The 13,220-nt window shown below is 40.3% G+C and overlaps 2 protein-coding genes across 2 annotated transcripts; one reads left to right on the top strand and one right to left on the bottom strand.

Annotated features, from left to right (window-relative positions):
* Window positions 1–78: 78 nt before the first annotated feature.
* LOC105906654 lies at window positions 79–3,656 on the top strand. Its single transcript, XM_012834839.3, has 4 exons — window positions 79–178; window positions 358–425; window positions 1,833–2,464; window positions 2,766–3,656. The coding sequence occupies exons 1-4, from the start codon at window positions 107–109 to the stop codon at window positions 2,837–2,839; spliced, it is 846 nt and encodes a 281-aa protein (XP_012690293.2). The 5' UTR covers window positions 79–106; the 3' UTR covers window positions 2,840–3,656.
* Window positions 3,657–3,659: 3 nt separating this feature from the next.
* Window positions 3,660–7,042, bottom strand: LOC116221535 (transmembrane protein 272-like). Its single transcript, XM_031572523.2, has 5 exons — window positions 6,711–7,042; window positions 5,327–5,401; window positions 5,138–5,188; window positions 4,819–5,025; window positions 3,660–4,576 (listed from the first exon to the last, which is right to left on the bottom strand). Exons 2-5 carry the CDS (start codon window positions 5,388–5,390, stop codon window positions 4,365–4,367), a joined length of 534 nt encoding a protein of 177 aa, XP_031428383.1. The 5' UTR covers window positions 5,391–5,401; window positions 6,711–7,042; the 3' UTR covers window positions 3,660–4,364.
* Window positions 7,043–13,220: the final 6,178 nt, after the last annotated feature.

Below are 13,220 nucleotides of genomic sequence, written 5' to 3'. Positions count from 1 at the left end.
CACATTATACATTGGATAAGGTAATTTCTCAAAGCAGGTTATTTTCGAGACCCCCTCATTGAGTTGACTGCTTGCTGTAAACTGTAGGCTAAATGCACCCACCTCGATGACAGTATTGACCCACCTCCGCTCTCCAGACGAACTTCCCACTTCGATCAAAACGTCACGACAACGTGAGGTAAACTACACATACGTACGTTACTAGGTTTCAGGGAGTAGCCTGTTTTCCCGATAAGCCATGCAAAGTAGGCTAGTACAAGTCAGACTACGCGAATACACTTAAACAAACTGATCCGAGGTGGCCCGTATCGTTCAGAAATACATGAAATACACTGCATTTTCCGTTTTGTATTCCAGCTGCATTTAACTGGATTTCAGGAGAACGGAATCGTGGCTCAGGACCTGATTCCCATATCATCTGTCTGGTAAGATGCGATTCAAAGTTTAGAAAAGCAGCAAATGTAGGCTAATCGTTTGTCTATGCAAATGTCATTATTAACACTTGTATGAGTGTTTAAACTCATGTTTATGTTAACACTTTACATAGTCTACCTTTTTGAGTCAAATATTTGCACGTCTTTGAAACATTTTTCTAAAGTTTTAGGCTACTTTTTTGGTTTTGTTTCTTCATTTTAGGGCTATGTCACCAGAAATGTTTTAGAAACGACTACATTGGCCATATTCTTTCTTATCACGCCGTATTTGACCGTTTATTGCTTAACCCTTACGAGTGGCGACCGCTGATAAGTGAGGGTCAAGTGAGGGTGGGTATGGGTGCATTTTTCAAATTGTGGGGGAACCAAAGTGAGCGTATGATCTTGTCATAAGAAATAGGGAGAAGAACGAGAATATTGTAGCAAAAGAAAATGGATATTTTCGCCCATCTAATTAATATCGGGTTGGGCACCTGTAAGATCTAAATAGGTAATTGTAAATTCGCACGTAATAGGCTCATAGACTGCCTAGCTATGGAATAGTTTGTGTTAAGTAGGAAACGGCACATTTTCGCTCCGTAGCCTTCCCACATTAAAGGTTCCCTTTTCAACTTCCCTTTCACATGTAGAAGCCCTAAAAGTGAATTTGAGTGGATTCTCCCTTTGACAAAAAGCAATCTCACTGGATAACTCAATCTGGATGTAGCTCGCTGCCTTTACTTTTTAAGACACCGTCAGTGTTTCTAATTAGTTAGAATGGAGAATATGTGTAGGCTATAACTATATGACAAATTAGTGTGCATTTTATACTGTCACATTATGATGGTTTTTTGGTATGCATGTACATGCCTATGCCTATAAATGCAAGCAGTAAAATGCATGGTCTTATACAGTTGTGTTATTGTGAGGCAGCGCAAGCAAGTAGTATGCTCTAATCCACATCCTCAAATGTGTGTTTGTGTGTCAGTGAGCGAGAGAGACAGAGAGAGAGAGTGTGTGTGTGTGTGTGTATGTTTGTGTGTGTGTGTGTGTGTGTGTGTATGTTTGTGTGTGTGTGTGGCTATTGTGTGGCGAAACAGAAATATTTGGGGTGGAACGGCATGGTGGCTTCCTGAGATTGAAAAGCCAGTGGGCCGTTAGTCAAAGCAATATCTGAAGGATGATGAAAGAATGGGCTAAGAAAAGAGAAAGGATGGAGAAAAGTACAGCACGTTCCAGTTACTTTTATTTATAGACTGTCACGTTGGGCCATAACCTTACAAACATTGAGTAACAAACTCCTCAGTAGTTCACAATGTTTAGGCAAAAAGTAAGGCTATATGAGTTGGAATTTTAGGAGTACTTGGCAACCCGTAAATCATTTTGTAATTAATTCTTGTATTCTTGTCATGACTATAGGCATCCTGTGGGCTCGTTTCCCTGCCACTCAGCAGCCATGTCCCTGGGGCGACCATTGCAACTCATGCGCTCGCTGAGGAAATCGCCCGCCCTTTTCCATCACCGCTTTCGCCATGATCGCGCCCAGTCGCTGTCTCATGGCGACCCACTCTTCAAGGTGCACTATCTGGGCACAGAGAAAATCTACTCCCTGGACATGGAGCAGGCCGAGGTCGCCATCTCCCATTTGTTGGAGCGATCTCCGGCTCCGGAGAAGCTGGGCAAGGAGCACGCCTTGGTCGTGCGGCCACGTTACATCGAGGTGAAAGAGATCAGCACCGGACGACAGCTCACCAAGACTTACCTCCGAGACATCGCTTACTGTGCGGCGGACGCAGAGCGGCCAAATGTGTTCCTCTACATATGCAAACAGCAGGGTCAGCAGCTCCAATGCCGAGTGTTTTGGTGCAGCCGGCCAGAGAAGGTCAAGGACATGACAAATTGTCTGGCGCGATCCTTTCAGAGCGCACTGAGTGACTTGCAGGAGAGTGGCAGTAATCGCACGCAAGGAGAGGACTTGATGAAAGAGGGGCGACCTCTCTTGACTAATGGCAAGGCCAAAAGCTGCACAATGCCACGAGACCTGAGGAAAGGTGAGGAAGCCAGAAAAATGCTTTGTTCTTGAAGCTGATTTGACATGAGAGAAATGTGGTAAAGGTTCTACCAATCCAAAGATTAAAATGGCTACTTTTGTAGATGCTTGTGAAGACAAAAGAAGAGGATATATTTGAAGGGTTTCCATTAATAATCTTGACAACGGGAAGCAAAAATGAAAAGCTTTATTTTGTGCCATTACATTTTCTAGTCACAACAATCATATATAATTCACTGTCCACCACTGTTTACCAAATAAATCATAAATCAATACCGACTTCTACCTCATGTCACTTGCAGGTCGCTCCACAAGGACTTTGAGTTCTCGCAGTCCGCTGAGAGAGATGATGAGGAGGACAAGTATCAGTGACTGAGGGCACTTCAGAAGGCCTCCAACAGCCAAACCAAACAGGACAACCACTCATTACTGCCAAGACTTTCTGCTCCCTGTTAGTTGTCTGTATCTAGCAGTCCCTGTTCTAAATATGAGGGGACATCACACTAAGGGTTGGTCCTGGCTAACGCTGTGCATTAACAGCCAATCTCCTACACACTGACTGAAGAGATTGGGTCCTTCTCTGACCAAAGCACAAAGAGTTTGTGCAGTTGACCTTTTCAGTGCAGCCAGATGTGGATCAAACTTCTCTTAATCCCTCTCAGTTGGAGCGTGTTCCTGTCTGATTTAGAATCAGAACTAGATTAGAACTTATTCTGATTGGAAATGTGTTCACCCTTTTTCATAATTATAAATTAAAACTTAAAAAAAAAAATGCTCTGAAACTTCCAGTTACATGTTTAACACCACTTGTTTGTGAGGTTGGCTCTCAACAGGTTGGAACAGCACTAGTTTTGATGCAACATCAAAAATATTTCTATGAGCCTCACTACATGCCCTTTACCTCAAAGGGGGAAGAAAACAGAATGTTCTCTAGAGGCATGGAATGAAAATGGTGAAATGTTGACTACAGAAACATGGTGTTACATTTTTTATTTTAATTGCAAATGTTGCAAAATGCATGTAGTCAGAATGTTCTTTCAAGAAACTTCACAACTTCCCTCAAGAATTCTCAGTTATTGTTAACAGTGTTCTTTTCAGAAAGTTTTTACATAGCTTTGTTTTATGCAATTCTTACAATTCTGTGTGATATTTTTATGTTGCCCTGAATAAATGTAAAAGCAAGGCATAGTGAATCATTTCTTTTAGAAGCTTTCTTTATTACATTTTAGGACGACAAGCCAAAGACATCGGTTCATATTTACAGGTTTATATTTTAACAAATTACAAATTTATAAAGTTGTTAGAAAATGTATTTGTGCACTCATTATTTTACCTGAAACACCGTAAGGAGCACTTTGGCACTTTTATCTTGGTTGATAAAAGCTACTCTCCACCACCAAACACCTATGTGTCTTATTCATCGGCTGTAAACATATTAAAGCAATATTTTTCAACACAGCAGAGCCCAATTGGCCCAAAGCCCACAAATGACAGATTGAACTCTAAATTGTAGAATTGGCAAAAGCTTGCATTTGATTTCTAGTGCATTAAGCGTACTGGTCCTTTCAAGTAATCTAAACAACAATGCTTTTCGAAAACCAAAACATAAAACCAAATAAATGATCCTTTTTTTGACAAAATACAACATACAATTAAATGAGTGCAAAATGACTGAAAATTCAAGTGCAAAAAAACAGTATAAATTGGATGCAGACTCTGAATACTTGGTGGCTCTCAAAACTGGGACCTCACAAACATTAAAACAGATTTTGACGAATGCATCACTCGCTCATATATCCTGTGACCATCAACAGTACCATTAACAGCAAAATGGAGGAGAAAGCGCCATATGAAATCAGATATGTTCATTGAAGGCCAAGTCTGAACTATGACCTTGTTCATCAGATATCCTCATGCCGTCCATACCCAAAGCCCGCCCTCCCACATATGGACATGAAGATCAGTGCACAACAACCCACGACAAAGAACCCGCCAATCAATATATAAACCAGAGAGGTTATCCAGAATGCAAACAGGTAGAGAGTCTTATCACAGTGGGGTCCAGCAGATGGATTGTAGTTGGGCTGGTATATTGAATAGATCCACACATTACCTGCAGACAGACAGACATGCCATCTTAAATAAACAGGAATACCCATCACCAATCTATATATGTAACAACAGCAACATAATGATCAAGTTTAATGCCGACCATTTCTTCTCTGCATAGAATATCTTCAGTTACTATATTAAGTATCTGTCATTATTATTCTTACATCTATGCTTACATTTTATTTATAATATTTAAAATGTGCATTTCCATTTATGCTGAAGGGCTGACTTGGTTTTTCTTACCAGCAATAAACCAGCAGAAAAGGAAGAGGGAGACGAGGGAGTTCCAGGCGGTGCAGACGCTGCTGATGGCAGATTGGCTCCCGTCCTCGGGCTCTTGTGTGCAGGGCAGGCAGGACAGCAGAGTCAGGGACAGAGTGAAGGCCCCCATTGCCACTAGGTAGATAGGTATGTACCTCTGTATCGGGCAGGCTTGCAGGTACATTGAACCTTAGCACAGTAGCAGAGAGTAATGTAAATGTGAGCATTATGCAAGTTTACATATTAAAATATTGCATAGCAGCAATTGCAGTATAGGAACAACACGTTTAACTGCACTTACCAATTACAATCTCCGCGACGGGTATGGCCATCACAATTAGCTTGGTAATTACTGTTGGGGGGAAATTGCTTTTAAAAAATGGCTTCCATTTGTCTTTGCATCCAGTCGACCAATAATTCAGTCTGGTTGAAACTAAATTTAAAAAAAGGTCTGAGGCAAATTTAAGAGCAGAACAAAATGGTAGCCTACTTAAAACAGGTGTGCTGGGTTTGGCCGTCTGGCGTATGTTCTGCAGTAAAGTCCTGTCCTCCATTGTCTCAGACACTTATGTCGAAAATGCAGAATGGGAAAACAAGGAAACAGAGAGGAGAGGGCAACTGAACATAAACATTACAAAAAAACTACAACAAACAACAACAGAAAAACATCTATGATCATTCTGCCCATAGGACCACCACATCCACTCAAACACATCAGGAGCCACGAGCATGCACTCGGCAGGCTCCCCTAACTACATTACTGGCTAAATCACTGTGTGAGTCCCTGACCCTTCAGCAAACAAAGTAACACAGTTACAGGATAGGCCTGCCACTCACGGCCCTGAGTACAACAGCTGAAAGAGGTAGTGGGCAGTACAGGCCATTCGGTTTGAGCTGAAGATCCATCTAGTACAGTTCAGAGGACAGGAGAAGGGGGAAAAAAGCCACAGTTCAACCAAAAAATCTTTGTCAACTCATGAAAGGCTAGATTGATGCACCAGGTGGCTAAAAACTAACAGAGATGAAAAAGTTTTGGCAAGACCACTTTCACTGTTTGTGATGTCAGCATAATGTGCTCAATGTATTTAAGTGTATATGGGATATACCTTAAGTTTGTAAAACTAAAATATCAACCACTCTTATTGTTTAATTTAGTTTATCACTAGTTAGAACCTGTAACCACTGGGAAGTTTGTTTTTAAATCAATAGAAATTACTACGGAATATTCCAAGCGAGGTTTGGTGTTACATAGTGCACTTAATTCTCGGAGTAGGGTATCTGACTGCAGCAACATAGTCGTAACCCTACAAGTGCATGTAGAATGCGGACCGTACGCCCAGCACTACACACGCAGGCTTTCATTTGGCAGAGGATCACATGATGAGGTCCTGTGTCGGATGTTTGTAGCTACATTCAAATTGAAGAGTTGGTAGACCTTCGCGTCCTCATACACATTTCCCCAGACTCCCACAATAGGTGATCCAAAACGTTAGCAGCGTCACGTGATAAATATTCCAGGTTTAATATGTCAGCAGATTCTAGAAATTTTCAACTCTGTAAACATAACATCCAAGTAAACCAGTGGTAGTGGCCATGTTGCAGAACCTACCAAATTTAACACGTCACTGGTTTAGGTGACACATTCACCATTAACACCTTATAAAAGTGGTTTTGCTAACAATTGCTATTCGCCTGTATAAAAATAAACGAACAGTTTAACACAAGGGTGAGAACGTTGCTTAAATGGACGCGTGTTTAGCCTACTGAATGTGGTTTCGTTTAACGCAGGTAACCTTAACATACAAAATAATCACTGATGTTTTCTGAGACAAACTAGGCAATTCGGTACCAACCGTCCGTTCCTCAACGCTTACCAGTTACGGGTATTGAAGAGATATCCTGTGATCTTCCAGTCTTATTTATTGATTCCAGGTTGGGCTAAAAGCGAGGCGAAAGTAGTGTCTACTGTCGTCGTAGCCTACGTGCTTACCGCCCTCTCTTACTTCCTATAGGGTCAGGAGAATCAAGGGAAGGTCCTTAGTCGTCAGATATCGTCGAACGACTTCACTAAACTCGTGGCGCTTTCATTTGATAAAAAGGTTTAAATTAGTAGCGTTAGTTTTCATGGCTATATTGTTGTGTTCACTCCCAGTCTTTGACTCGAGTGCTGTGAGGCTCAAGTCTAAAATCATAACTAAATTATCGTAATGGAAAAAACACCAACATAATTGTACAGCTATCTGGAGCACAACCCATTAAGTGTTAAAAAACACAACAACTTGACACCATCGTCCTACCACAGTTTCTAGGTCAGGCTGCTAAGAATTTGCACATGTGTAGATTATTATTATTTATCCTATTAACCTTTTCCTTTCATGTATCCGTAATGTTTCTTTATTAGACCTCATGCATTTTGTAGCCTTCCTTTCTTAACATAAGATCAGTATTATCAAGCAATATTTATGGTTGATTTTAGATAACCTTCCACATCTCCATGTTGCTCTTGTTGTTTTGTATCTGAATGTCTGGTTGCACAGTGGAGTCCGTTAGTTCCCATTAGTATTGCTTAGTGTGCAGTTAACCTAGAGCTCTGTGTTTGACATAACCGTTGAGATATATATTGCTCTTTACAAAAATGCTGCCTCCCCAATCTACCTGTTTGCCTCATAACACAGCTCTCTTAAAAATAATCTCTCTTGGAAAAGACGGGCCAGCTGCAGTGAAGCTCGCTATTAAGCAGCACCAGGAAACACCAGTGAGGCCTCTCACCCAGCTGACCACCTGCTCCACACTCTACCCTCTGGAAAGTGCTATTGCTCCATTAGTTTCATTACCACACACCATCTGTAGGCAGCATTGTGCTATTATCAATTAACCCACTGCATATACTTGCATACAGTAGCTATGCCATGCTACATCACCCTTAATGTAGCATACTCCATAGTTATACTTTTTAATCTCGTGAGTCGTGGCCTCAAAAGACAGAACCTGCCTCCCCGTTTATTTTTTTGAACAATTTACCAGTCCATATGGGGTCCTACCATTGCTGCTAGATCTTCCTGATGCAGATTTAGGTTTGTCTTGCCATGTTGTCTTACATGTTGTTTTAATAGTTTTTGCCAGTACATCATCTTGGGACAGATTTTGCTGTTTTAAACATGCAACATAAATAAACATGACCCCACATGACTCTTAAAACAGCTATACAACAATGTGACACTTTTTGAGGTGTGTTTTTATAGGCAACTAGTTTCGGTATCATCTTCAAAGTTATTTTCATGTCTAATCATGTGAAGGAAACACACAGCAGAGAAACACATGAGCCCAAAGCCCACAAATGACAGATTGAACTCTAAAGTGTAGAATTGGCAAAAAATGTCTAGTGCATTAAGAGTACTGGGCCCCATTCCTCGTACGTGGATCAACTAAGTCGATCAAATGTCCTATTAGCCAGCTTAAATTAACCCGATGATTGAAGTGAGGCTATCTCAGTTCCTCAAAGGCTGATCCGCGCTCAAACAATCTTGTTATTTCGAACCAGGCTTCAGTTATGAGGGTAATTGCGCGTGCCTGTTCTACTTCAAAAGGGGGAAGCATCGATCACCAAAACCATGATTTTCTAACGGTACAATGGCTACTAAACTCAAAGAAAGAGCCTCTTTTTTCTCCGCTGGCGAGCAGTAGATGATCATGAACGCTTATGAAGAATACAAGACCATAATCATGGCAAAATCCAACACCGCCACCGCTGCGAGAGCAAGACAAGAAGCATGGCAAAATATCGCCGACAAGTTAAGTGTTGGGAAAATGTATAGCTAATTTTAAGTGCCTCATTATCCCAATCAATCATATTTATTTAAATGTGCCTGCTGGCAGTATGCTTAATGGAATGAATCATCGAATGAGATCTTGCTAGCGAAAATAATTATCTCAACTCTTTCAGAAAAACAAGCCCAAATAGTATCTAATTGATACGAATGAATAGATACTTATGAGGATATATGTACTGTATGCACTTATGTATCATGTACTATGTGTATATGTATGTGTATACATATAGAAGGAGGAGTTTGAATATGTGTGTGCGAATCTGTGTATGCGCCGATACGTATGTATGCATCTATTTTGATATATGTGTGACAGTGGTACAGGGGGTAGAGGAGTAGTTTAGAAATCAAAAGGTTGCTAGTTCGATTCTGCACTTGTCCTTACCCAAGTTTGTCCTTACTTTTCCTTGTAAGTCGCTTTGGATAAAAGCGTTTGCTAAATGACTAAATGTAAATGTAATAATAAGAAATTCAATAAATTGAAAAAATTGTGTGTGATTCTCTCTATTCTTATCATGAGTCCACCTTAATCATTTTCTACAATAATGATATACTATGGTGTACTAATAACACTGTCATATAATTATGAGTGCTTTGTTCTCCGCATCGCCGACACTGTACAAAAATGTACCACTTGCAAAAAAGCGCAAGGCTATGCAGACAGTCTGTGAGACAGTCAATGCTCGGCTGCGGCGTGTGGTGTTTGCAATATATGGCTCGATAAGGTCTTGTAAATAAATTATTCCTTATCGGCAGAATCGGTAGCGCTCATGTAAGAAGTCATCATGATGGAATAACGGATCTTGGCGATCTCAAAGAACTCTCTCCAAAACACTTGATGGGAATTACCAGGCCGACACTCTTTTAGACAAAAGACCACGAGGCGAATAAAAGATTTCTGGAGGTGTATTTCAAGGTGCTCCTGCAGGGAGTCAATTCCAACATCAGGTAGAGGCAGGCAAAAGACTAAAGAGGCACCACAGTGTTACAGGTTAAATACCAGTCAATCATGGGAGGTTACATGGGTCAGCATTGGTTTGTTACAGGTCAATGTGGGGAAGGGGGCATGTGAGTGGTAGGGGATCTTCCTATGGAGGAACACACACAGGCCCAAAATAGTGGACAATTGATGTGTATTCCTCCACCTGGGGCAGGGGGGGATGTCTGCTAGGGGCTTTAAACAAAGGTGTACCAAGACTATCAATACACATGGCACACACACACACACAGGAGAACATGCTTGCAATGCAATGTAAGTCTATAAATTAATGGTAATATCAATTTCCATCACACTAATCTAACTAATATCGCTCCTTCGTCAATAGGATCTCTCAGGAAGGGAGCTGCCATTTTTTGAGCAAGCTTATCCAGCTCGCTTAAATTAGCCTGCGCTGGAGCAGGTACAAGTTTATGGTGATTTGGCCAAAGTTGCTTAGTGGAACCGAAAAGGCTGACTTATGTAATCTTATCCTGAAAATGATCCGGGTAACGAGGTACGAGGAACGGGGCCCTGGTCTTTTCAAGTAATCTATACAAAAATGCTTTTCGATACACAAAGCATAAAACCAAATAAACAATTATTTTTTTTGTGACAAAATACAACATACAATTAAATGAGTGCAAAAAGACTGAAAATTACTTTGAGGTGCAAAACCAGGATAAACTGGATGCAGACTCTAAATACTGGATGGCTCTCAAAACTGGGACCATCATCAAACATTAAAACAGATTTTGATAAATGCATCGCTTGCTCATATATCAGGTGACCATCAGCAATACCATACACAACAAAATGGAGGAGAAAGCGCCATATGAAGTTCAATATGTGCATTGAAGGCCAAGACTGAACTATGACTGTTAGGTGAAAATTCACACTCAAGTGAGTCCAGGCCTCCAGAGTTGTAGATCAGTATATTTATTCAGCAACAATTGTCGGGCTCACTTACAACACAAAGATGAATGTGAAGCAATTTCACAAAAATCGCACAAGGTTTATATACTAAAGATGTATCTAACTCTGACGCCATAAATGTTTACATTGTCAGTCAAAATTGCCGCGCTTGACTAAAATCCTCGACTGAGCTTCCTGTCTTCCAAGGATGTCAGTTTTACCCAGGGTCGAATAAGCCCAGTTCGACCCTTCACCTCTGAGCTCACCAGGGGCGGAGATCCCATTTCATTGTAGGGGGGGACAATACAAGGTAACATTTCAGAGAGTAATTCCTGGGGGGGGGACATGAAAAAATTGCTGTAACGACAGCTAGCATAACTTAGCTGCTAAATACCGAATTCTCTTATAACATTTTACATCTGGCACAATGTACCCTGAGATATTAGAATATATCGTTTTTTCCGAATTTCCAAAGCCCAAAACACAGGGGGAAAGGTGCCGGCTGTGGATTAAACAGTGTGGGAGACCCAACTCAATATATCAAAGATCAACAAATACACATATGTCTGCTCTAAAGTAAATGAAGCTGCTTGCAGCTAGCTATCTAGCGAACTATGCTATCTAGCTAACTATCTATTTTGAGAGAAGATCCCCAAACAGTTATGGTTCATGTGAACTAGTATTATAAACACTTCTAGTACATAAATAGTCTCCAACAAATTGGTTAATGTTAAAATAAAAATGTTAATGTTACCGTCAAAATGTTAATGTTACCGTCTGTACAATTGCACGCTGAGCTATCGATAGCAAACGCCAGCAAGTTGCAAGGAGCTTAATATACTGTATCAATGTTGAACAAAACGTCCCAAAAGGCCATTGTGAACTTTTTATATTTTAATCTTTGTAGCATTTTGTGAATGGCAACATGCACACACATCCCTTGAACAATAATGTTACCAGCAGCTGTCATGCTCCACACTGCTACGTTACTGTACTGTACTCTAGATTGTCACCATCCTAGCTAGCTAGCTATGATAGATAGATACCTCCCCAGAGTCTCTCGCCAGAGACGGAATAAAGAATAAGAATAAAGAATCTTTGTAGGTTATTAGCTAGCTTGAAATATTATATACAGATCTTAACTGCGTTCGAGAATGAGGTCAATCTCTTTATATATCGTGTATCATAGCGGCAGTGACAGGGGAGAGAGGAGGAACAATCTCACAATCTGACCGTCTGTCTACTTCAACACTTACCGTCAACACTTAAAAAACACATTGTTTTACGGTTATAATTGGCACCGCTTGTGTCGTCGTGCTTTTTATAAATATTTCAATTTTTTTCAATTTTTCTTTTTTCTTTCCAATGATTTTTGGTGGGGAACACGTCCCCCCCGTTCCCCCCGGGATCTCCGCCTATGGCGCTCACCCACACATAGACAAGAGGTTCCTTCACTTACGCATGTAGATCTTACACAAATGCAGACTAATGTGCCAGCACCTAATGATCAAAGTTACACACACATAAAGAAACAGAGAAAAGCCATATTCCTGCTTAAATAAGCACATGATTCATACAAGGTCAATATTAATACAAAGCACTTGATTAAAATAGTAATTAACAATGTTTCGAAATTGTTTCTATCAATGACCTTGTTCATCAGATATTCTCATCTCCAGTGGTGGAATGTAACGAAGTATTTTTACTTCGTTACTTTACTTAAGTACATTTTTACGTATCTGTACTTTACTTAAGTAAAAATAATAGTGCATACTTTTTACTTTTACTCCGTTACATTTTTTAGCTATTATCTATACTTTTACTCCGCTACATTTCTACAATATGTGCTGTTACTCGTTACATTTTATGAACATAGTTTCGCCAAAATGTTGCCTACACAAAACTATGGATTGCGTTGCTGTTTTGGAAGTTTAAACCAATCAGGTGGCTCTATCAACTCCAATGATATCAGAGTGCGCGTTTGGCAGCAGCACTAGCGGTAGCTTTGCCTGTTATAGTTGAACATTCAGCCTGACTACTGCCTATTCAACATGGATCCAAAGTCGGCCTGAACTGAGCCCTCTGATATGAGCCACCCTTGGCCCTATTTAAAAGATATGTTCGAGTTCAAAGGCCCCAAGAATGACTCCTGGAGGTTTCAATGCGTTTCCTGTCTCCCTCAAAAAAAGGAGTTGCTAGCCTTCAATAATTCGCCCTCAAATTTAAAGTAGCATATCGAGGTAAGCAGGGTGATGGCTATGCTAAGTTAATGTCCCTGACTTTTGAATATTGATATATGTATTTAATTTGTTTACTGACATGATATTATAATGTTATCTAGCGAAATGCATGTTGACATACAGCAATAGCATCAAAAAAACATGATTGGACCTTCATTATATATTTAACGTAGTGGTAAGATAAAGCTGGTAGGTTAGCTATGTCAAGCTAGCGTGCCTTGTTCTGTCCAGTTTTACAATCACATTTGTTTTTCATGTTCCATGTTTCCCTTTTTTACACGTTTACAATTAAATAAAAGATTTAAAGATATCACATGGTGTCTTTATTCGTTTGGCTTAATGGTATTAACTTTGCAAATAATCCCTGGTAGATAACTTGTCATCCGCAGAATTTTAAGATATAGTGTGAACAGTATTACAGATGGT

This window comes from Clupea harengus, chromosome 8 (genome assembly GCF_900700415.2).
Source record: "Clupea harengus chromosome 8, Ch_v2.0.2, whole genome shotgun sequence".
NCBI classification, from domain to species: Eukaryota; Metazoa; Chordata; class Actinopteri; order Clupeiformes; family Clupeidae; genus Clupea; species Clupea harengus.
The sequence above is the reverse complement of the archived record's forward strand: the minus strand, read 5'-3'. Positions and strand labels throughout refer to the sequence as shown.